At 48.9% G+C, this 25,669-nt stretch overlaps 1 protein-coding gene across 4 annotated transcripts in view; it reads right to left on the bottom strand.

Annotated features, from left to right (window-relative positions):
• Nucleotides 1–25,669, bottom strand: part of LOC124721190 (WD repeat-containing protein 7) — a 375,749-nt gene that overhangs the window by 41,015 nt on the left and 309,065 nt on the right. For all 4 annotated transcript variants that reach the window (XM_047246033.1, XM_047246035.1, XM_047246034.1 and 1 more), the window contains 2 exons: nt 22,480–22,597; nt 9,075–9,227 (listed from right to left, as the gene is read on the bottom strand). In XM_047246033.1, the coding sequence (XP_047101989.1) occupies nt 9,075–9,227; nt 22,480–22,597 (271 nt within the window). The remainder of the gene's footprint in view (nt 1–9,074; nt 9,228–22,479; nt 22,598–25,669) is intronic.

Genomic DNA, 25,669 nt, shown 5'->3' with positions numbered 1-25,669 from the left:
GTGTGACAACTCTTTCAGGACTCATAAGATGCACCTAAGTTACTGTAACTGTTCTAAAATATACAATAAACCCCAAACTTCCTTGGTTTCAGATATTTAATGCATTGTCTGCCTCCACAGCCTAACATACCCCCCAGCTCGTAGGGGGAGCCGGGTTTGATTTCCAGTATGGGAAGGGTGTTTTCCTTGGCGGGATGAATGGAACGGGGTGCAATGAGCCTCAAGAGGTGAACTGATGAGCAGCTTAACCAATCAGTAGCAATTCCAAGGTCAAGAAACAGGATGGGGAATGGGACAGCGGTGGACTGATCACGAACCCCTCCATCTCATATCCGAGGATGCCACAAGTGGAGGATGATAATAGTGGTTGGTTGTGTCCAATAGGTCTGTCTTGGGCCATAACACAGATATTTACCTTTTTATGTACTGCATTAAGATGATGTTTGGTTTGTGGGGTGCTCAACTGTGGTGTTATCAGTGCCCAACCTCGCCACTTTCATGAATGATGGTGAAATGATGAGGACAACACAAACACCCAGTTGTCACGAGGCATGTGAAAAATCCCTGACCCCGCTGGGAATCGAACCCGGGACTCTGTGCTCGGGAAGCGAGAACGCGACCGCGAGACCATGAGCTGCTGACTACTGCATTAAGGGAAGGTATCATTCTTCTTGGGCAAAAATTTCTGACAACTATAAAAAACTGTTTAATTATTCTGGAAAACACTGGGCTGCTGGTTAACATAAACTGAAGTGCCAAAGAAACTGATACAGGCATGCATATTCAAATACAGAGATATGTAAACAGAATACTGTGCTGCGGTCGACAATGCGTACATAAGATGACAAGTGTATGGCGCAGTTGTTAGATTTGTTACTGCTGCTATAATGGCAGGTTATCAAGATTTATGAGCACGAGCGTGGGACTGAGCATCTACGAGGTAGTGATAAAGTGGTGATTTTCCCGCACGACTGTTTCACGAGTGTAGTGTGAATATCAAGATCCCAGTAAAACATCAAATCTGCAACATCACTGGAGCTGGTAAAAGAACCTGGAAGAATGGGACCAACGACGACTGATGAGAATCATTCAATGTTACAGAAGTGCAACCCTTCCACAAATTGCTGCAGATTTCAATGCTGGACCATCAAAAAGTGTCAGCATGCGAACCATTCAATGAAAAATCATCGATATGGGTGTTCAGAGCCAAAGGCCCACTCATGTACCCTTGATGACTGCATGACACAAAGCTTTATGCTTCACCTGGGCCTGTCAACACCGACATTGTACTGTTGATGACTGGAAACATACTGCATGGTCAGACAAGTCTCATTTCAAATTGTACAGAGTGGGCGGACGTGTACAGGTATGGAGGCAATCTCATGGATCCAGCAGGGAATTGTTCAAGCTGGTGGAGGCTCTGTAATGCTGTGGGGCGTGGCAGTTGGAGGGATATGGGAGCCTCGATATGTCTAGATGAGACTCTGACAGGTGACACGTACCTAAGCATCCTGTTTGATCGCCTGCATCCATTCATGTTCATTGTGCATACTGACGGACTTGGGCAATTCCAGCAGGACAATGCAACACCCCTCACATCCAGAATTGCTACAGAGTGGCTCCACGAACACTCTTCTGTGTTTAAACACTTCTGCTGACCACCAAACTCCCCAGACATGAATATTATTGAGCATATTTGGGAAGCCTTGCAACATACTGTTCAGAAGAGGTCTCCACCCCCCTCTTACTCTTAGATTTATGGACAGCCCTGCAGGATTCATGGTGTGAATTCCCTCCAGCACTACTTCATACATTAGTCAAGTCCATGCCAGTTCACGTTCTGGCACTTCTGCATGCTTGCAGGGGCCCTACACAATATTAGGCACGTGTACCAGTTTCTTTGGCTCTTCAGTGTATTTTTGTCTATGTTCTTATAAGGCAATTGAATAAGGGTATAATGGCAATAAAATTCACATCAGACCCTATGTCAATGGTACAAAAATGAATGTGAATCATATCTGTACCAAATATCCTTCATAGAAAAGTTGACAATTACTTGGAAGTCACAACATCCTTTCATCCTTAGTATCTCCTTCATTAATAGTTACAACAACTGTTTGATACATCCCATTTAAGCAGTAGCACTCCTACTAGTTTCTCTGTTCCCCTGAAATTATCCTTCTCTTCAAGTGATACCAATTGCCATGCATCACTAGTCCATACTGGCAAGGACTAAGGGAGGAAGGAGCCTTGTATTACATGAATATTTAGGAATATATCTAGAGAGATTTAGGAGTGCCACTGTTTAGTGATACGAGAACTCACAAATTCTTCTTCTTAACAATTGAAAATTATAGTTACTGTGCTTGCACCAAGCCTACTGGCAATAAGTTTATGCACTAATTTGGTATAGGAATGCAGTAAGTGTTTTAGATGACAATTACTAGTCAAAAATTAATAAAATGTTTATAAAATGTTAACTATAGATCTTTATTACATATAAAATATACACCATCACTTAAAATGAACTCTGAGTGTGGTACGCTTTGAAGCTGCCTCCTAAACAAAGTCATACACCGAAGTCCTTCTCAATGAGTTTCCAGCAATTCTGATACATAGTCTAAATGATTAATGGAAAATCTCATATAAAGGTGTGAAACAAATACTAACAAAGAGATAGAGGGGCTGGCCAGTACTTTCCTCAGCTCAGTACAGCCGATAGATACACTAAAAACAGAACCGAAAATTTACATTCCTAGCTTTCGGAACAAATGTTCCTTCATCAGGGAGGAGAGAGGGGAAAGAAAGGGAAGAAGGGAAAGTAGATTCAGTTACTCACAACCCAGGTTATGAAGCAATAGGGAAAGGAAAACAGGGAGGGTAGCAAGGATGGAGGCATGGTTGTCAGAGGGAAGCCAAAGATATTCTACTGTAATTACTGTGCCAACTTCAAGCCAAAGAGGATGCATACAGAAGTGAAGAGGTATATAGCATAAAGATAAACACAACTATGTAGGATGAAAAGATGCGTGAATGGCTAAAGAGGAAAGGGAAAGAGGGGAAGACTGAAGAGTAAATGGGAGTGAGGTTGTTTAACGTAGGTTCAGTCCAGGGGGATGGCGGGATGAAAGGATGTGTTGGAGTGCAAGTTCCCATCTCCGCAGTTCAGAGGGACTGGTGTTGGGTGGGAGAAGCCAAATGGCACATACGGTGTAGCAGGTTCCTAGGTCCCTAGAATTATGCTGGAGGGCATGCTCCGCTACTGGGTATTGGGCATCTCCTAGGCGGACAGTTCGTCTGTGTCCGTTCAAGCGCTCAGCCAGTTTAGTTATTGTCATACCAATGTAAAAGGCTGTGCAGTGCAGGCATGTCAGTTGATAAATGACGTGTGTAGTTTCACACATGGCCCTGCCTTGAATTGTGTATGTTTTACCAGTAGCGGGGCTGGAGTAGGTGGTTGTGGGGGGATGCATGGGACAGGTTTTGCAGCGGGGTCGGTTACAGGGGTAGGAACCGCTGGGTAGAGAAGGTAGTCTGGGAATATTGTAGGGTTTAACAAGGATGTTACGGAGGTTAGGGGGGCGACGAAAGGCAACTCTGGGTGGTGTGGGGAGAATTTTGTCGAGGGATGATCTCATTTCAGGGGTTATTGGTGTAATTGTTGAGGGATTCGTCACTGGAGCAGATACGTTTGCCACGAATACGTAGGCTGTAGGGAAGGGAGCGTTTGATGTGGAATGGACAGAGGTGTGGATGTGAGCTTCAACAAGATGAAGGTCAACATCCAGGAAGGTGGCTTGGGTTTTGGAGAAGGACCAGGTGAAATTCAGATTTGAAAAGGAGTTGAGGTTATGGAGGAAATTAAGGAGTGTTTCTTCACCATGAGTCCAGACCACAAAGATGTCATCTATAAACCTATACCAGGCCAGGGGAAGCAGGTGTTGGGTCTTCAGGAAAGCCTCCTCCATGCGGCCCATGAAGAGGTTGGCATAGGACGGAGCCATCCTGGTTCCCATGGCCGTTCCCCTGATTTGTTTGTAGCTCTAGCCTTCAAAAGGGAAGTAATTATGGGTGAGAATGAAGTTGGAAAGTGTGATAAGGAACAAGGTTTTTGGAAGATCTTCGGGTGGGCGTTGGGAGAGGTAGTGCTCAAGGGCAGAGAGACCATGGGTATGTGGGATGTTTGTGTAAAGGGATGTAGCCTCTATGGTGACAAGAAAGGTTTCAGGTGGGAGAGGAGTGGGAATGGAGTTGAGGCGTTCTAGGAAGTGGTTTGTGTCTTTGATGTAGGATGGGAGTCTGCGGGTGATAGGTTGGAGGTGCTGGTCTACCAGAGCTGAGATACATTCTGTTGGGGCTTTGAAGCCTGCTACAATGGGACGGCCAGGATGGTTCTCTTTGTGGATTTTGGGTAATAGGTAGAAGGTAGGGGTACGTGGCTCAGGTGGAGTGAGTAAGTCTATGGAAGCCGTTGTGAGGCCTTGTGAGGGACCTTGGATTTTTAGGATTTTCTGCAGCTGAGTCTGGATGGAGGGAATGGGATCCTGGGTAACAGCTTTGAAGGTTGAGGTGTCTGAGAGTTGACGCAGTCCTTCTGCCACATACTCCACACGGTCAAGTACGACAGTTGTGGGAGCCTTTATCCGCCGGGAGGATGACAATAGAGTGGTCTATTTTCAGCTCCTTAATGGCATGGGATTAGGCTGGGGTGATGTTGGGGGTTGTCGGGATGTTCTTCAAGAAGGACTGGGAGGCAACACTGGATGTGAGGAATTCCTGAAATGTCTGCAAGGGATGGTTTTGGGGGAGGGGAGGAAGATCCCTTTGAGAAGGCGGTCGGAACTGTTCTAGACAGGGTTCAACACTGGGTCTAGTATTTGGGGGCTGTGTTTGGGTAGTGAAGTGATATTTCCAGTTGAGGTTCCGGGTGAATGAGAGGAGATCTTTAACCAGGGCAGTGTGGTTGAATTTAGGCGTGGGGCTAAAGGTTAAGCCTTTTGATACAACAGTTGTCTCTGGAGGAGAGAGGGATCTGGATGAGAGGTTTAGAACTGAATTGGGACTGGTGATATGTGGCATTTGACTGTGGTTATAGTTGAGATTTGGTCTGTGTGGGGTATGTGCTGGGATGGGGAGATTGAGTAAGGTGGCTAGGCTAGGTTTGTTGGCTATGAGGGGGGTTTGTTGAAGGTTCTGTTGTGGTTGGTGTTTGTGAGGGATAGGGAGAGGAACCCCACTTCTTAGGTGTTGCACTAGCACTGCAGATAGTTTTTTCAGGTGGTGTGTGGCATGGAACTCAAGTTTGCAGCTGGCTTCTAGGATGATATTCTTGAGTGTGTTCTCCAAGTAAGGGTTTGAGAGGTGGAGGACTTTGAAGAGAGATAGGAGCTGTTGGGAGTGGTGCTTACATGAAGTAGTGTAGAGATTCAGGATAAGTTGGGTAAGGGCTAAGGATTGAAGGTTCTGGAAGTCCAGGAGAGACTGGTGGAAGGAGGAATTGCACCCAGAGATGGGAACTTTTAAAGTAAGTCCTTTAGGGGTAATTCCAAAGGTTAAGCAGAACCGGAGGAAAAATATGTGGGATTGCAGTTTGGCTACGGTGAATGCATGTTTCCAGAACAAATGTAAATAATGTGGTATAGGATTAGGGTACATAGTGGGTAACTGATGGGTAGGGAAATTAAATAACTAAAGTTGAAATAGTAATCATAAGAACGAACAAAACACGGAGGGAAGGACGAGAAAGAAAGAAATTGTGTTGGTAATGTTCAATACCAAAGGAAGACCACTAAATAAGAAAAATACGGAAAAAGTTGACCAGACCAAGCAAGTACGTCCAGATCAGGGGAAAAGAACACACGTTGCTCAAAAACAGAGATCGCGCGTGCCGCAAAAGAGATCGCGCGTGCCGCAAAAGAGATCGCGCGTGCCGCAAAAGAGATCGCGCGTGCCGCAAAAGAGATCGCGCGTGCCGCAAAAGAGATCGCGCGTGCCGCAAAAGAGATCGCGCGTGCCGCAAAAGAGATCGCGCGTGCCGCAAAAGAGATCGCGCGTGCCGCAAAAGAGATCGCGCGTGCCGCAAAAGAGATCGCGCGTGCCGCAAAAGAGATCGCGCGTGCCGCAAAACAGATCGCGCGTGCCGCAAAACAAATTGCGCGTGCTGCAAAAATGATCGCGTATGCCGCAAAAAAGTTCGCAGGTGGCGCAGAAATGACCCAAAAAAATTTTCCTGTGGCAGAGAAAGGTAGCCAATGGCACAAAAATATCGCCAGCAACAAGAAATCGACGGAAATGGATGATACTGGTAGGTGTGGAAGAGATTGTTGGCAGTGACTGTTGGCTGGAAAACAGCGAATAACGAACGTTAAAACTATGGAATGTTAAATAAATAAATCAATAAATAAAACAAGAGAAGTGGACTATAAACGGAACAAGATAATAGGAAGAAGATGAAACTAGCACAGTTGGTGACGAAAATATTTATTTATGTATATATAAAACACTGAAGAAAAGAAAGTGTTAAGATGACAGATGTAAGTGATAGCTAACAAAAGGGACAAAACAATGAAGGATGTGGACCATATAGGTGATCTAAATGACTAATGGAAAATCTCATATAAGGATGTGAAACAAATACTAACAAAGAGAGAGAGGGGCTGGCCAGTACTTACCTCAGCTCAGTACAGCAGATAGATACACAAAAAACAGAACCGAAAATTTACGTTCCTAGCTTTCGGAACAAATGTTCCTTCATCAGGGAGGAGAGAGGGGAAAGAAAGGGAAGAAGGGAAAGTAGATTCAGTTACTCATAACCCAGGTAATGAAGCAACAGGGAAAGGAAAACAGGGAGGGTAGCAAGGATGGAGGCATGGTTGTCAGAGGGAAGCCAAAGATATTCTACTGTAAGTACTGTGCCAGCTTCAAACCAAAGAGGATGCATACAGAAGTGAAGAGGTATATAGTATAAAGATAAACACAACTATGTAGGATGAAAAGGTGCGTGAATGGCTAAAGAGGAAAGGAAAAGAGAAGAAGACTGAAGAGTAAATGGGAGTGAGGTTGTTTAACGTAGGTTCAGTCCAGGGGGATGGCGGGATGAAAGGATTTGTTGGACTGCAAGTTCCCATGTCGGCAGTTCAGAGGGACTGGTGTTGGGTGGGAGAAGCCAAATGGCACATACAGTGTAGCAGGTTCCTAGGTCCCTAGAATTATGCTGGAGGGCATGCTCCGCTACTGGGTATTGGGCATCTCCTAGGCGGACAGTTCGTCTGTGTCCATTCATGCGCTCAGCCAGTTTAGTTATTGTCATACCGATGTATATTACTCCACCAGGGATATGACTTTCTCAGGTCAACCCCTGAAATGAGATCATCCCTTGACAAAATTCTCCCCACACCACCCAGAGTTGCCTTTCGTCGCCCCCCTAACCTCCGTAACATCCTTGTTAAACCCTACAATATTCCCAGACTACCTTCTCTACCCAGTGGTTCCTACCCCTGTAACCGACCCCGCTGCAAAATCTGCCCCATGCATCCCCCCACAACCACCTACTCCAGCCCCGCTACTGGTAAAACATACACAACTCAAGGCAGGGCCACGTGTGAAACTACACATGTCATTTATCAACTGACATGCCTGCACTGCACAGCCTTTTACATCGGTATGACAACAACTAAACTGGCTGAGCGCATGAACGGACACAGACGAACTGTCCGCCTAGGAGATGCCCAATACCCAGTAGCGGAGCATGCCCTCCAGCATAATTCTAGGGACCTAGGAACCTGCTACACCGTATGTGCCATTTGGCTTCTCCCACCCAACACCAGTCCCTCTGAACTGCGGAGATGGGAACTTGCACTCCAACACATCCTTTCATCCCGCCATCCCCCTGGACTGAACCTATGTTAAACAACCTCACTCCCATTTACTCTTCAGTCTTCCCCTCTTTCCCTTTCCTCTTTAGCCATTCACGCATCTTTTCATCCTACATAGTTGTGTTTATCTTTATACTATATACCTCTTCACTTCTGTATGCATCCTCTTTGGTTTGAAGTTGGCACAGTAATTACAGTAGAATATCTTTGGCTTCCCTCTGACAACCATGCCTCCATCCTTGCTACCCTCCCTGTTTTCCTTTCCCTGTTGCTTCATAACCTGGGTTGTGAGTAACTGAATCTACTTTCCCTTCTTCCCTCTCTCTCCTCCCTGATGGAGGAACATTTGTTCCGAAAGCTAGGAATGTAAATTTTTGGTTCTGTTTTTTGTGTATCTATCGGCTGTACTGAGCTGAGGTAAGCACTGGCCAGCCCCTCCATCTCTTTGTTAGTATCTGATACATAGTCTGAAATTTATGAGTTTATCAACCCTTGCTTCTTCAATGGCATGATAAACAATATATGCATAGTTAACTGAAATATTTAGTAGTAGTTTTCTAGATATTTTCATGCAGCACTTATTTTCTTTCCAGATTTCATCTGACACTCTGAACACGTATCTGACAAGGTAGTGCTATCCAACAGATGGCAAAGAACTACAATTTTACTTATTAGTGTGCAACTATTGTATATATGGTTAGGTTACCACCCCCTCCCCTGCCCCCCTCCCCACTTCAGTTGACAACAGCCAGTGAGTATGTAGACAAGTTCAAGCTCGACGTGTTAAATTGTGTAGTAGCAAAGCAGTCAGCACATTTCGTTATGACTCAGCACCTATATCATAAGGTTTCCTGTGCTGCCGTATTTCCAACTGTTCAGGTGTCACAAAACAATCAGTTTAAATTAGTCCATATCTAAAATATATGAACTAAACTTTCATGTCTCAAACAAAACTTTGTGATTACCAAATGCTAATGTCTCAAACAAGACTCTGTGATGACCATATGAAGTTACATATTGTCTCATTTTACTCAAATAAGGAAACAATATTAACTACATACTGAGTTATTAGAATAGCTATGACTAAATATCAAAAGGTAACATATCAGTATCAAACACTGTTCAAAATCATTGCAGTCAAGACTAAAAACATAAGATCAGTTACTCAATAGTAAACACACTAACACAAAATACAAATACCTCAACAAGCAAATCAGCCATTTCATTCTGCATTTTATCAATCAGCAGCTCAACTCCTCTCAGTATTTCTGTCTTGGCACGGTGAAGAACAGAGTTGCTTAAATTTACATTCAAGGTCTGTGCATTTTGCTGTAACGTGTTGTAACGAGCCACCTGAAAACGTTACAAGGGAACATTTTATTCTTCTGTTCATACAATTTCACAATTCATTATGTCACAAAGCATCAACAAAAGTTTCATTGATTTCAAGCTAAATATTATCATGATGAATATTATCATAATGAATAGGGTATTTGACTGTTTACTGGAAACTGTATTAAATGATTAATTATGTCATGCTTTTTCCCCCTCTTGAATTTCAGTATTCTTTTATAAAAACAGAAATGAAATTCAAATAATTTGAACGTTCACTAAAATGGTCCATTCGAGTCACATTATGCCTGTGACGTCACTGGCTAGCTTGCTGCTCCTACTGTCATAACGCTAATTCACAGTGCTGTCTTGTTTTGGAATTTATGTTTCGGAAAGTGGGTTACAAATGGTGTGTAGTGCCACACTGTACAAATAAATCTACAAAAACTCCCGAAAAGTTGTTTATGAGGGTTGCAGAGAATGATAAGATGCATACAACGTGGTTGCAATGTACTGACAGTTTGCTACCATGTCAATGCTTAAGTTCGCTAACAGAATTAAAAATGTAGTGCACTGTGAAGTTAACATTAATTTATCTCCAAGTTGCTCTCCCACTGTTACAATGAAGGATGGCGTAATTCAACAAAATTAAACTCCTAGTGAAAATTGTCATGTTACATAACTACACCTCAGTTTTTTGGTAGCTCAGTTGTCAGAGTGTTAAACCGTTGAATTTTATAAGACGATGTCCATAGATTGGTGGTTTGAATCAAACTCGAAAAAACGTTTTAACTTAATTGTAAAACAGCTCTAAAGTCCACGCATATGAAAATTATTGTGTTTCCCTTGCTGTTTACATAAGCTTACATTTGCAATCACTGTTCACACACGTCACGATGAAAAAGATATTTTTCATTTAATGTTTTGCATTATTAGAAACAATGATTTTACACAAAGATGAAGCAAGTCTGCTTCAGATGCTAAAGTTAGTTTACACTCACTAACATCAAAGAGCTTACATTTACGTCAACCGCATGTAGTACACGCTTTACATTTCTGTATAACCTCATCTACACTTTGTTGTAGTGTGGACGTATGATGATATCTTCACTACCAGCAATGCTTTCCAAAAAAGTGAATTGTTTGTTCGCAAAGTAAACGCATTTATCCTCTGCTGTCCATTTCTTAGACTAAGACTAATATGAAGCTATATAATACATCCCACAACTGAAACAACTGCTACAATTGGTTCTTGCTAATGCTATTTCAATATTTTATATGAAAGTCTTAAAAATGTATGACCCTTCCAGGATTCGAACATTTGACCATTTTTACTGCAGTCTAAAGCACTATCCATTGCACCACAGAACACCTAACGCGTACAGCATCTCTGCTGACTGTGTTCTAAGGAAATCGGTAATAAATTTTACCAAGAGTAATTCTGCTGTGCTTTGGGTCATAGCTCATGATCGACAGTCGACAATCTAGTTATAATATATGAACCCATTTGCAAAACTTCTATAATTCCTTAATCTTGAGCGAGTTTAATGACGTTGAAGGCGGCAGGGAAAAGGATGCCTGTCATTGCACATATCACTGCTCTAAATGGGTGGAGCATAAACAAATCAACTTTCGCAAGGCTTCCACTATGAGCATTCACAAAATTCCTTTCTATTGTTACTTAAAAACTATAATCGCATTTTCCATCATTAAATAGCTGAACTGCTTGCAGTAAACATATGTAAAAACCTCATAACTTTGGCAAACACTCCTGTAACAAAAGTGTAGCTTCATCTTACTCCTAGTCTTGATGTTAACAGAGCATTTTCAATCACGTGACCTGATCTTGATATTTAATGATTTTTAAGCTTTAATTGCATAAAAATAACAGATATTTTGTGAGAATATTAACTGTAAATGCTATTTAAATGTTATAATCAATCAGAATAACAAAAATCTGAGCCATAATTTTACCATAGGAAAATAGCCTATTGTCCAGTAATAACACAACAGTCACATTTGTGTAACAGACAAATAATTCTTGGAAAGTAAGGATATCATTCAGATCATAGGCTCAGAGGAACTGTCTGTTGTGAGGACAAGGAGAGTCAATTATGAAGAACCTTCGCTGATGGTACTATAACTAAGTAAATTATTCTGTGGATAATATAATAATGTGGATCATGAGGAGAATTGAGGGGCAAGGGTTAGCGAGACAGGATAAGACAGCAGCAGAAAACAATGCAGCCAAAATAATAAAACTCATCAAAGTGTATGAAGGAGAACTTAGATGATGTACAAAGGGATATGAGGATTGGGTTTTGGATTGGTTGGGAGAGGAGGAAAACAGAGTCACAAGTATGAGTTATTAGACACAGGCATAACACAGAGAGAGAGAGAGAGAGAGAGGGGGGGGGGGAGGGGAGGAGTGGGAAGGGGGAGTGGGCAGGGGAGGGGTGAGGGGGCAGGGGAGAGGTGAGGGGGCAGGGGAGAGGTGAGGGGGCAGGGGAGAGGTGAGGGGGAGGTGTGGCGAGGGGGAGCAGAAGGGGGTGGGAGGGGGAGGGGTGGTGAGGGGGACCAGGAGGGGGTGGTAGGGGGAGTGGTGTTGACGGGGAGCAGGAGGGGGTGGTAGAGGGAGGGGGTGGTAGGGGGAGTGGTGTTGACGGGGAGCAGGAGGAGGTGGTAGAGGGAGGGTGTGGTGAGGGGTGAGGTGAGGGGGGAGGGGGTAGGCGGAAGGTGAAGGGTGAGGTGAGGGGGGAAGGGGGAGGACGGAGGTGAGGGTGGATGGGAGAGGGGAGGGGGCAGGCGGGGAGGGGGCAGGCGGGGAGGGGGCAGGCGGGGAGGGGGCAGGCGGGGAGGGGGCAGGCGGGGAGGGGGCAGGCGGGGAGGGGGCAGGCGGGGAGGGGGCAGGCGGGGAGGGGGCAGGAGGGGAGGGGCAGGAGGGGAGGGGAGGAGGAGGGGAGGGGGCAGGAGACGAGGGGAGGAGGAGGGGAGGGGGCAGGAGACGAGGAGGCAGGAGGGGAGGGGGCAGGAGACGATGAGGCAGGAGGGGAGGGGGCAGGAGACGATGAGGCAGGAGAGGAGGGGGCAGGAGACGATGAGGCAGGGGAGGAGTGGGCAGGAGACGATGAGGCAGGGGAGGAGGGGGCAGGAGACGATGAGGCAGGGGAGGAGGGGGCAGGAGACGATGAGGCAGGGGAGGAGGGGGCAGGAGACGATGAGGCAGGGGAGGAGGGGGCAGGAGACGATGAGGCAGGGGAGGAGGGGGCAGGAGACGATGGGGCAGGGGAGGAGGGGGCAGGAGACGATGGGGCAGGGGAGGAGGGGGCAGGAGACGATGGGGCAGGGGAGGAGGGGGCAGGAGACGATGGGGCAGGGGAGGAGGGGGCAGGAGACGATGGGGCAGGCGAGGAGGGGGCAGGAGACGATGGGGCAGGCGAGGAGGGGGCAGGAGACGATGGGGCAGGCGAGGAGGGGGCAGGAGACGATGGGGCAGGCGAGGAGGGGGCAGGAGACGATGGGGCAGGCGAGGAGGGGGCAGGAGACGATGGGGCAGGCGAGGAGGGGGCAGGAGACGATGGGGCAGGCGAGGAGGGGGCAGGAGACGATGAGGCAGGCGAGGAGGGGGCAGGAGACGATGAGGCAGGCGAGGAGGGGGCAGGAGACGATGAGGCAGGCGAGGGGGGGGCAGGAGACGATGAGGCAGGCGAGGGGGGGGCAGGAGACGATGAGGCAGGCGAGGGGGGGGCAGGAGACGATGAGGCAGGCGAGGGGGGGGCAGGAGACGATGAGGCAGGCGAGGGGGGGGCAGGAGACGATGAGGCAGGCGAGGGGGGGGCAGGAGACGATGAGGCAGGCGAGGGGGGGGCAGGAGACGATGAGGCAGGCGAGGGGGGGGCAGGAGACGATGAGGCAGGCGAGGGGGGGGCAGGAGACGATGAGGCAGGCGAGGGGGGGGCAGGAGACGATGAGGCAGGCGAGGGGGGGGCAGGAGACGATGAGGCAGGCGAGGGGGGGGCAGGAGACGATGAGGCAGGCGAGGGGGGGGCAGGAGACGATGAGGCAGGCGAGGGGGGGGCAGGAGACGATGAGGCAGGCGAGGGGGGGGCAGGAGACGATGAGGCAGGCGAGGGGGGGGGGCAGGAGACGATGAGGCAGGCGAGGGGGGGGGCAGGAGACGATGAGGCAGGCGAGGGGGGGGGCAGGAGACGATGAGGCAGGCGAGGGGGGGGCAGGAGACGATGAGGCAGGCGAGGGGGGGGGGCAGGAGACGATGAGGCAGGCGAGGGGGGGGGGGCAGGAGACGATGAGGCAGGCGAGGGGGGGGGGCAGGAGACGATGAGGCAGGCGAGGGGGGGGGGCAGGAGACGATGAGGCAGGCGAGGGGGGGGGGCAGGAGACGATGAGGCAGGCGAGGGGGGGGGGCAGGAGACGATGAGGCAGGCGAGGGGGGGGGCAGGAGACGATGAGGCAGGCGAGGGGGGGGGGCAGGAGACGATGAGGCAGGCGAGGGGGGGGGCAGGAGACGATGAGGCAGGCGAGGGGGCACGAGACGATGAGGCAGGGGAGGGGGCACGAGACGAGGAGGCAGGGGAGGGGGCACGAGACGAGGAGGCAGGGGAGGGGGCACGAGACGAGGAGGCAGGGGAGGGGGCACGAGACGAGGAGGCAGGGGAGAGGGCACGAGACGAGGAGGCAGGGGAGAGGGCACGAGACGAGGAGGCAGGGGAGAGGGCACGAGACGAGGAGGCAGGGGAGAGGGCACGAGACGAGGAGGCAGGGGAGAGGGCACGAGACGAGGAGGCAGGGGAGAGGGCACGAGACGAGGAGGCAGGGGAGAGGGCAGGAGACGAGGAGGCAGGGGAGAGGGCAGGAGACGAGGAGGCAGGGGAGAGGGCAGGAGACGAGGACGCAGGGGAGAGGGCAGGAGACGAGGAGGCAGGGGAGAGGGCAGGAGACGAGGAGGCAGGGGAGGAGAGGGCAGGAGACGAGGAGGCAGGGGAGGAGAGGGCAGGAGACGAGGAGGCAGGGGAGGAGAGGGCAGGAGACGAGGAGGCAGGGGAGGAGAGGGCAGGAGACGAGGAGGCAGGGGAGGAGAGGGCAGGAGACGAGGAGGCAGGGGGAGGAGAGGGCAGGAGAGGACGATGCAGGGGAGGAGAGGGCAGGAGAGGAGAGGGCAGGAGAGGAGAGGGCAGGGGAGGAGAGGGCAGGGGAGGAGAGGGCAGGGGAGGAGAGGGCAGGGGAGGAGAGGGCAGGAGAGGAGAGGGCAGGGGAGGAGAGGGCAGGGGAGGAGAGGGCAGGGGAGGAGAGGGCAGGGGAGGAGAGGGCAGGGGAGGAGAGGGCAGGGGAGGAGAGGGCAGGGGAGGAGAGGGCAGGGGAGGAGAGGGCAGGGGAGGAGAGGGCAGGGGAGGAGAGGGCAGGGGAGGAGAGGGCAGGGGAGGAGAGGGCAGGGGAGGAGAGGGCAGGGGAGGAGAGGGCAGGGGAGGAGAGGGCAGGGGAGGAGAGGGCAGGGGAGGAGAGGGCAGGGGAGGAGAGGGCAGGGGAGGAGAGGGCAGGGGAGGAGAGGGCAGGGGAGGAGAGGGCAGGGGAGGAGAGGGCAGGGGAGGAGAGGTCAGGGGAGGAGAGGTCAGGGGAGGAGAGGTCAGGGGAGGAGAGGTCAGGGGAGGAGAGGTCAGGGGAGGAGAGGTCAGGGGAGGAGAGGTCAGGGGAGGAGAGGGCAGGGGAGGAGAGGGCAGGGGAGGAGAGGGCAGGGGAGGAGAGGGCAGGGGAGGAGAGGGCAGGGGAGGAGAGGGCAGGGGAGGAGAGGGCAGGGGAGGAGAGGGCAGGGGAGGAGAGGGCAGGGGAGGAGAGGGCAGGGGAGGAGAGGGCAGGGGAGGAGAGGGCAGGGGAGGAGAGGGCAGGGGAGGAGAGGGCAGGGGAGGAGAGGGCAGGGGAGGAGAGGGCAGGGGAGGAGAGGGCAGGGGAGGAGAGGGCAGGGGAGGAGAGGGCAGGGGAGGAGAGGGCAGGGGAGGAGAGGGCAGGGGAGGAGAGGGCAGGGGAGGAGAGGGCAGGGGAGGAGAGGGCAGGGGAGGAGAGGGCAGGGGAGGAGAGGGCAGGGGAGGAGAGGGCAGGGGAGGAGAGGGCAGGGGAGGAGAGGGCAGGGGAGGAGAGGGCAGGGGAGGAGAGGGCAGGGGAGGAGAGGGCAGGGGAGGAGAGGGCAGGGGAGGAGAGGGCAGGGGAGGAGAGGGCAGGGGAGGAGAGGGCAGGGGAGGAGAGGGCAGGGGAGGAGAGGGCAGGGGAGGAGAGGGCAGGGGAGGAGAGGGCAGGGGAGGAGAGGGCAGGGGAGGAGAGGGCAGGGGAGGAGAGGGCAGGGGAGGAGAGGGCAGGGGAGGAGAGGGCAGGGGAGGAGAGGGCAGGGGAGGAGAGGGCAGGGGAGGAGAGGGCAGGGGAGGAGAGGGCAGGGGAGGAGAGGGCAGGGGAGGAGAGGGCAGGGGAGGAGAGGGCAGGGGAGGAGAGGGCAGGGGAGGAGAGGGCAGGGGAGGAGAGGGCAGGGGAGGAGAGGGCAGGGGAGGAGAGGGCAGGGGAGGAGAGGGCAGGGGAGGAGAGGGCAGGGGAGGAGAGGGCAGGGGAGGAGAGGGCAGGGGAGGAGAGGGCAGGGGAGGAGAGGGCAGGGGAGAGGGCAGGAGAGGGCAGGAGAGGAGGGGAGGAGAGGGCAGGGGAGAGGGCAGGAGAGGAGGGGAGGAGAGGGTAGGGGAGAGGGCAGGAGAGCATGAGAGGAGAGGGCAGGAGAGGAGGAGAGGAGAGGGCAGGGGAGAGAGCAGGAGAGAGCAGGAGAGGAGGAGAGGAGAGAGCAGGAGAGGAGAGAGCAGGGGAGAGAGGAGGAGAGGAGAGGGCAGGAGAGGAGGAGAGGAGAGGGCAGGAGAGGAGGAGAGGAGGAGAGGAGAGGGCAGGGGAGAGGAGGAGAGGAGAGGGCAGGAGAGGGCAGGAGAGGAGGAGAGGAGAGGGCAGGGGAGAGGAGGAGAGGAGAGGGCAGGGGAGAGGAGGAGAGGAGAGGGCAGGGGAGAGGGCAGGAGAGGAGGAGAGGAGAGGGCAGGGGAGAGGGCAGGAGAGGAGGAGAGGAGAGGGCAGGGGAGAGGGCAGGAGAGGAGGAGAGGAGAGGGCAGGGGAGAGGGCAGGAGAGGAGGAGAGGAGAGGGCAGGGGAGAGGGCAGGAGAGGAGGAGAGGAGAGGGCAGGGGAGAGGGCAGGAGAGGAGGAGAGGAGAGGGCAGGAGAGGAGGAGAGGAGAGGGCAGGGGAGAGGGCAGGAGAGGAGGAGAGGAGAGGGCAGGGGAGAGGGCAGGAGAGGAGGAGAGGAGAGGGCAGGGGAGAGGGCAGGAGAGGAGGAGAGGAGAGGAGGAGAGGAGAGGAGGAGAGGAGAGGGCAGGAGAGGAGGAGAGGAGAGGGCAGGAGAGGAGGAGAGGAGAGGGCAGGAGAGGAGGAGAGGAGAGGGCAGGAGAGGAGGAGAGGAGAGGGCAGGAGAGGGCAGGAGAGGAGGAGAGGAGAGGGCAGGAGAGGAGGAGAGGAGAGGGCAGGAGAGGAGGAGAGGAGAGGGCAGGAGAGGGCAGGAGAGGAGGAGAGGAGAGGGCAGGAGAGGAGGAGAGGAGAGGGCAGGAGAGGAGGAGAGGAGAGGGCAGGAGAGGAGGAGAGGAGAGGGCAGGAGAGGAGGAGAGGAGAGGGCAGGAGAGGAGGAGAGGAGAGGGCAGGAGAGGAGGAGAGGAGAGGGCAGGAGAGGAGGAGAGGAGAGGGCAGGAGAGGAGGAGAGGAGAGGGCAGGAGAGGAGGAGAGGAGAGGGCAGGAGAGGAGGAGAGGAGAGGGCAGGAGAGGAGGAGAGGAGAGGGGTTGGGTGGGAAAGAAGGGGTATGCGGGCTCTTGCGTGGGAAAGGAGGGGTACGCGGGCTCTTGCGTGGGAAAGGAGGGGTACGCGGGCTCTTGCGTGGGAAAGGAGGGGTACGCGGGCTCTTGCGTGGGAAAGGAGGGGTACGCGGGCTCTTGCGTGGGAAAGGAGGGGTACGCGGGCTCTTGCGTGGGAACGGAGGGGTACGCGGGCTCTTGCGTGGGAACGGAGGGGTACGCGGGCTCTTGCGTGGGAAAGGAGGGGTACGCGGGCTCTTGCGTGGGAAAGGAGGGGTACGCGGGCTCTTGCGTGGGAAAGGAGGGGTACGCGGGCTCTTGCGTGGGAAAGGAGGGGTACGCGGGCTCTTGCGTGGGAAAGGAGGGGTACGCGGGCTCTTGCGTGGGAAAGGAGGGGTACGCGGGCTCTTGCGTGGGAAAGGAGGGGTACGCGGGCTCTTGCGTGGGAAAGGAGGGGTACGCGGGCTCTTGCGTGGGAAAGGAGGGGTACGCGGGGTCTTGCGTGGGAAAGGAGGGGTACGCGGGGTCTTGCGTGGGAAAGGAGGGGTACGCGGGCTCTTGCGTGGGAAAGGAGGGGTACGCGGGCTCTTTCGTGGGAAAGGAGGGGTACGCGGGCTCTTGTGTGGGAAAGGTGTGCGCGGGCTGTTGTCGTGGCGGTGGCGGTGGTGGGGTGCAGAGGGGCAGGGGATGGCAAGTGGGAGTGGGAGTGACACTGATGGCCAAAATTACAGACTTTTCAAGATGCCAAGTAAGATTGAACCACAGTGAAATTGTGTGGACTTAATTGCTGATGGATAAGTAGGTAACATGATACATGAGCTAGTATTGTAACAAGGATTATAAAGAGTCTGAAAGGATGTGTATATTTGGCAGCTGGTATTTTAGTTGTAGGAGTAGGATGGCCTGATGATTAGCAGATTAGTGCCTGGTCAGCAGGATGCTCTGCTCTCTAACTCTATTCTGCATCATCCATACCATTTGTTTCCATAGGTAAGTGTCGGCAGTTATGTCATTTTTGGTTTGTTTGCCGAAGTTGCTATTCTGTTGGCTACTGAGGCCTGTCAGCAATCAGTATGCCTGCTCATTATTTGTCTACTGTACCGAGAGGTGGTGATGTATTCTAAGGCCATTCGTTTGGTTCAGTGTGTTTTGATTACAGAACTAATTTGTTATTTTAGAAGTACTGAGTGATTTTTAGTTTTTGATTTAGTGATTAGGTCTTACTGAAGAATCCCTGGGATCCATCTGAGTGGAAAGCGAGTTTGTACATGTTATGGATGCAGGATGTATTTCAGCTGAGAATCATTGAAGTGGACATGGTGTGCATGGTATTGTTAAGAAAAAAGGAAGAAGAAGAAGGAGAAGGAGGAGGAGGAGGAGGAGGAGGAGGAGGAGGACGCCGAGCATGCAAGGCATCTTGAGAAAATGCGGTACCATGCGGTCGGGCAACATAATCTGCAGGATGCGATAAACCGCTATGAAATACCTGAGAACAACATGGCGGCGTACAGACAGGGCTGTTGCTAGGTGTTTTGGCACTCTAGGTGAGAATTGAAAAATATTTCCTCCCCCCCCCTTTTTTTTAAATAGAATCAGTCTTCCCTATATAACCATCCCTCCTCCACAACCACCAACATCCAACAATGTAAATATCCTATTATACATTAAATCATTAAACTAAGGAGACCAGACATCCTCATTTTATGGGGAAAAACATTTTTGTCCCTAATTTTTGAAATTTCCTAAAATAATTGAAATAGGAAGAATGGATGAACATTTTAAACTAGAAATCAACTGAATATACTGGTGCAACCAAATTTGGCATCAGTTACTTATTCAGTTGCAAGAAATTGGACTAATAAAGGTGTGGAAGTATTTTCTGCTGCAAATGAATTTTTCCTTGAATTTAGAAATCATGATATACTAATGGGAGACATACCAAAGCATCAAACTAGGTCAACTGGATAATTGTGGTATTATGTCGTTTCTGTTTTAACTGAAATATTTTTAGAATGAGGAATAACTACAATCTTTTTCAGCATCTTCTTTCATCAAAGTAAGTAAAGACTTATTAAGTAACTGTTCCATATGCTACTGAAAACAATTTGGTGTTTTAATTTTTCCTCCTCATTTGCTCAATTTTTTTCACTCTTTGATTTAAAATTAATTTTTTCCACCCTTTGCTGCTCCTAAAATTTTGCCACCCTAAGCAGCTGCCTAATCTTGCCTAAGCATCTAATTTGATTGAGGAACTGTGGACCATACATGACAGCTCATCAAAGAGCTTACAGCCATCCCTTTGCACCTGAAGATACATTTGTTTAGCAAGTCCTGAAATGACTAAATCAGTTGAACAGTTCCTATCAGCCATCAAATGCAATGGTTATTTTATTTTTCCTAGGTTTTTGGGATGTGGGTCTGATCAAAGGCTGGTAGGGGCTGACAGTGCAGCTACCGTGAGTAATTCAAATGTCTCAAGGTTCACTGATGAAGTTGTGAGGTCTCTCAATGCATCTGTAGTCCAAAACAACAATAGGAATAGCATGTCTGGTAGCTGTGTCGGCTGGTCACTTCAGGTGTGGGGCACTGTACATGCTGTGGTGAACTGTACCATGTGTGCAGTCATCAGGTGACCATGCCCGCAACTGTGGTCCCTTGTCTTTGATTGGCTGGTCTACCGAATGGCTTATGGAATTGCACAGAGACTCTGATGTGAAAACCTACAACTCAGTGCACTAGTCTACTGAACCAATTGGCACAGTAACAAAATGATACAGAATAGCTGCCGATCTCACAATAGTCTCTGCTTCACATATACCTCATAAGTCTGTGGCTTTGAGAGGTTGCTCTGTATGCTCAGTGAACCACCAGATGAGTTCCCTGTATAAAAAGGAAACCATTATCTAGGTGAATGTGACATATTTCCCATCATGAGTGGACACAAGAAGAGTGGGGTAGTGTCTCGTTCAAGGACAAGTTTTGGTTTCAGCCTGGAGAGTGCTTCTTCACGTAAAACTGTTTGGTTCATGTCTGGGACATATTAAGATCTTATAAAAACTGTGTAAAGGGGCATGAGTGATCTCATTTTGGGTGGCAATATTTTAGGAGCATATACACCATTGCATGTGTCTCAAGAGGTACACTAATGTCTATGGCATGGCAAGGGTGGCCAAAATTTCGGCTCGCGGGCCATGCCCGGGCCTGAGTGCCAAAGTGCTCAGCCTAGCTACACATTTCCCTCATCACCACACCACGCTGTTTGAGAGTGAGGAGGTGGAAGAGGGGAAGAAAACAGTGAATGTGCCACATCTAAATGGCAGTGCAGTTGCACTGTATGTGACTTGGTTTTATATTTTACATTTCTCAACAACATAGATCACAAACAAGTTTTCAGTATTAATTAATTATCTTTGGCACATTGTAGACATAGTATGCAATGTAATCTTGACTTATTTAGTTTCATAATCGAAAAAATATCTTACACACAAATATGTCGATAAAAATATTACAGTACTTTTGCAACCTACACTATGGAGATTTGGAAAATCTGTCTGAGGAAAGCAATGAAGACATCCTGGATGGTTTTACCATAAAAAGATTTATCACTGAAACTGGAATCACCTTACACATCAATCATTTACATCTGCACAAACACAGGGCATTTTAAACAGAAACGGCAAACGGTCTCGAAAACAGCTGGAAAATAGGTGTAAGACTGACAGTGTCCTCAAAACCTTTATAAAACTACCCTTTTAGTTCTTGCTAGGCCACAAGGAATTACTCAAACCTCGCACTTTCTTTAATGCCAGTGACCTTAGGGAACTGGACTGTCTTTTTCAGAATGTGTCCCTTCTACAATGCAATTTTCTTTTTAAATGCATCCCCATCATATCAGAAATAAGTTGTTTCTTGCCTTGCCATGCCTTACTGTGGGCAGTGTGTAGTCAAGTCTACTTAAAATGCAAAGACTGCAATCCATTCTCGATGTTCTAATTTTTGTTCCTGTACTCGTTTTTCCTTCAGAAATTCAACTATAGTGAGTTTTAAATCTAAAAATCATTCCAGGTATGCCCCTTGACTTAACCAACATACTTTACAGCAATATATGAAGTCTACATAATCTTCATTAAACTCCACTGAAAACTGTTGCAACTGACAATGGAACAATAGGTGCAACTTCATGAATTTTACTGTTTGTACCACCAGTTTCTCCGAGTGCTCCATGTCTGCAAATTTAGCACAAAGTACTTCTCAATCTGTAGAACAATGAATCCTGTGTGTGTCAATTGTTGCAATTTTCTGTTCTTTCACTGTCATCTGAATGTTTAAGTTCTCTCTATATGGCACTGTAATGTTGTTTGACGGCAGGTAAGCAGTACCCATCGCTTACGTGAATTGAGAATGCTCATCCCTCTCTTCTGACATTCCCATTCATTTTAAAGGATTACGACGATAGATCGCTAGACTGCATTTTTTTTATGCAGACAGACACTGGACCTGTGAACATCCTCCATACTATGAACAAATAGTGAAGAGTAAACAGCGCTGAGAACGATTCTGCTGAATTCCGAGAGTTGTGCCGACCAAAAATTTCCACACTGCAATGCTAAATGAAATGCCATGCTGTTTTGAGTATTTCTGAGAAGGACCGAACAACCCAAGCGACAGGCTGGGCCTCGGCATGCCTGCAGCCTGCACATGCTGCATGCATGAAGTTTGGCATGCCATGGCTGGTCTTGGTATATGGGGATGACATCCCTGCTGCAGTATGTGTGACTCTTTTGGTGCATGCACATCTGGTATGCTATTATAATGTCCCACCACAAAGGACCAACCTCATAGATAAGAACTTGATGTATGATATCTGACATCTTGAGCAGCCAAGTTACACACTACACTTAAATCTGATAGAGTACATATAGGCCGGTCTAGGCCAAAGGATTGAAATACTATGACTGCTGGCTACAAAGGACAAATTTCCAGCAATTGGAAACATTACTACAAGCTATGTTACATGGCACGATTCACAGAATGGGGAACTATTGTCTTTGTCGACAATTTAACCAATGACTTGCACCGTCATGTTTTATTACACAGTCATTAGTTATTATGTCAACTTTCTTAATGAAATTTAATGTTATTACATGTGGTTACGAATATAATGGAACATAAGCTATACTTATCCCTTATGTTTGTAAATTCTTGCTCAAAAACCATACATTCAAACTACCCTCCATTACACAACTTAGAGAAACGCGACAATAGTCACTGTGCAGCACTTTTTATCTCCATGTACATTTACATACGTACTCAGCAAACACCCTTGTATAATGTCACATACATTGGCAAGCTATACTTGCAGCAGACTAAGGAGACAGTATACAAATGTAAATAAATGCACACACCTCTCTAGCCATAGTAGTGATGAATGCAGCTGGTCGTGCTGTGGCAATAAGTGTGAGAGCATGTCGAGCAGTGCGGCACGAATCTGCAGCTGGCGTCAATGGCAGGCCATATGTCATGCTAAGAAAAGGAAGCAAACACAACACCTTTTGGTAAAACGCAAAATACAAGAGATCACAAATATAAAAAATTAAGATATCTAGAACAAGAAAGCCTTTAATAGAAGCTCTTATTCTGCAGCTCATTAGATATAACAGAAGAGAACACTTGTACAGATTTAATACACTTATATTTCATTTAAAAATTGTTTAGTATCCTTGCTGGACTGACACTGATATCGAGATGGAGGCATCAGTGTTGGCCATCTAATGTTGTTTTGCTTTGCATACACACTGTGGAGTGCATGGACGCAGTTGGTAAGACACTTTGGTGGTGTAAGCTACAAGGAAAGTACGCATGCTTTCCTCATCCAGTTGTGTTGATGTGTCTGAAGATTTCCATATGTCATTACTTTCACACAGTTATTTGCCTGCTGCTAGATTTTCTTTTGCTTTGCTGTTGTGGGTTTGTTTGTACATTACTGTTGATTCTCCTCCAGCCTTTGAGCAGAGCGGAGAGAAGCAGCATCATGTCAGTTGTACACACCATTTAGTTTAGTGCTATTCTAATTTACTTCCGAGTGGAAGTGAACAGTAGCTGATTGTTTAGCTGTTTTTAGTAATGCTATATATTTTTGTTGCAAGAATTTGCATATTTTTCGATCTTCTGTCTTGAGTGAGTTTACTTTCCAATGTAGTTCTCCGTTCCAGAAGTCACTAGTGACACTTTATTTACTTGATTCCATGACCTTTGCAAATAATAAATATTCAATGGACCTCTAGCCTCAGAATCTCAGAGTTTAATCTCGTGTTTTGTGAATGTATATTCAGTAGTCAATAGTATAGTAGTACTCAGCTGTTTGTTTTGAGACTAGTGCCCATTTTACTCAATGCAGTTAGCCGCTCAGTTCAGTGAAAGCTATGGCCTGTGACACATCTCCAGGGCATCAAGTTACGTATTTAACTTTTCCTGTGTTTCGTTTATAGTATATATTTGCTTAATTGGTTCTGAGTTTTGGTATTTAAGAAGTTTCATGTCACTTTTTTTTTCTTTTTTCCATCTATAAGTGTAAATTCAGGCAGTCTGTAGCTCAGTTGTTATTTCTTCTGAACAGCCAGCTATATAGTTCACTGAGGCATCAGTGGCCCTTGTTTACATGTCCGGGAGGAGGGCCAACAGTAAAAGCTGGCAGGAACCCAGATAAGCATATCTATGTTTCTGGCAGTTTGTACTGTTTACTCTTCCATTAGTCTTGTTCGGATGGGTAGGACATGTGCCTGGTGTGTGTGGATGCAGGAGGAGATGGCCACAGTTAGCCAACAGTTGAATGTGATCAGTCACCTTCAGGCTACCGCACCGAGGTGTAGCAGTGGCGGAGATTCTGGAGGGTTGCATGGGACACCTCAGGTGTCACTTGTTTCTCCTGAGGCACCTTCAAGTGTATCCAACACGGTGAACCTGCAGGGTGAGTGGCGGGTGGTAATGTGTTCGCGTTGCTTGAGATGCAAAGCCAATGTGGAGGCTGCCCATATGTCATCGCCTATACATCCTGTGAGTGAACAGGTGGCTGTACCTTCAGCAGGGTCTGAGCAGAAACATGGGGGCAGGGTATTCCATTATGGAGGCCCTTCGGAGGATAGCATTCAGGACTGGAAAGAAAGCCAATGTGCACTTGGTACGTCTGCTGAGCTGGCCTTATCCGAGATGTGGAGGTCGCCTTGTCTGCAGCTATCAAGCGTACAGCGTGCAGTCATCTGCCAGTACTGGCTCACGTCAGCACCAACAACACCTGTCACATGGGTTCTGAGGCCACCCTTAGTTCTTAAAGTTGGCTGGCGGAGGTGGTGGTGATGACTGCTAGCGTGGATTGTGGTGCTTTGGTTTGGAGCCGAGTGGAGGGTCTCAACCAAAGGCTTCGTTGTCTCTGTGACAGTCTTGGCTGCAGATTTCTGGACTTGCATTATCAGGTGGGGATTTGTAGGACTCCCCTTGATAGGTCACGGATACACTACACCAAGGAAGCAGCTACTTGGGTAGCAGAGTACTTTTGGGGTGCAGAAGGGATTTTTTTAGGCTAGGTGGTAGTTTGAGGTACTTTCATGAACACTGACCAGTTGATATGCATTTAGGGAAATCAGACCGTGTTCAGAGTAAGGACAGTTTGACTGTAAAAATTTTATCAGTAAATTGTTGAAGTATTCGTAACAAAGTTCCCGAATTTACTGCCCTCCAGGAAAGTTCTCAACCTCAAATTATTCTTGGGACTGAGAGATGGCCAAGACTCAAATTAAAAAGCTCTAACATATTTAGCAAGTCTTGGAATGTTTATGGGAAAGACTGATTGGACACCATCAGAAGGGAAGTGTTCACTACAGTTGACAAAAATATTGTCTCTACTGAGGTTGAAATTGAGTGTGATAGTAAAGTTATTTGGTTGCACATAAGGGGTCCAGGTGATAAGATAATTGTTGGATGTTTTTACTAACCATCGACTCTGCTACAAGTTGGCGGTAACTTTAATCTACCGGTATAGAATGGATATCTATGGATTCAATGGAGGGGGTACAGATAGTCAGTGTTGTGAAGTACTTTTAACACGTTTTCCAAAAACTGTATTGAGCAGCTAGTTTGGCAGCCCACACACAATGGAAGTATCTTGGATCTTGTAGCTACAGGCTGGACCTTATCGATGGTGTCAGTATAGAGATGGGGGATTAGTGATCATGATGTCATCACAGTGACTAAGGTTACAAAAGTTAATGAATCAGTCAAAAGGGCTAGGAGATTGTTTCTGCTAGAAACAGCAGATAAGTAGTTGTTAACATCTCACTGAGACGATGAATTGCGATCATTTAGTTCCAGATTGATGGACATAGAGGAATTATGGGCAAAGTTTAAACAGACTGCAAATCATGCTCTGGACATGTATGTGCCTATTAAGAGGATTAAGGATGGAAAAGAGCCACTGTGGTTTAATAACGAAATTCGGAGAATGCTGAGGAAGCAAAGGCTGTTGTACTCTCGGTTCAAAAGAGGACGCACAAATGGCTTCAGGTGAAGATTAGTAGAGGTTCATGTGTCTGTGAAAAGGTC

Source organism: Schistocerca piceifrons, chromosome X, assembly GCF_021461385.2.
Source record: "Schistocerca piceifrons isolate TAMUIC-IGC-003096 chromosome X, iqSchPice1.1, whole genome shotgun sequence".
In the NCBI taxonomy this organism is placed as follows: Eukaryota; Metazoa; Arthropoda; class Insecta; order Orthoptera; family Acrididae; genus Schistocerca; species Schistocerca piceifrons.
This window is presented reverse-complemented; position numbering and strand designations above follow the sequence as displayed.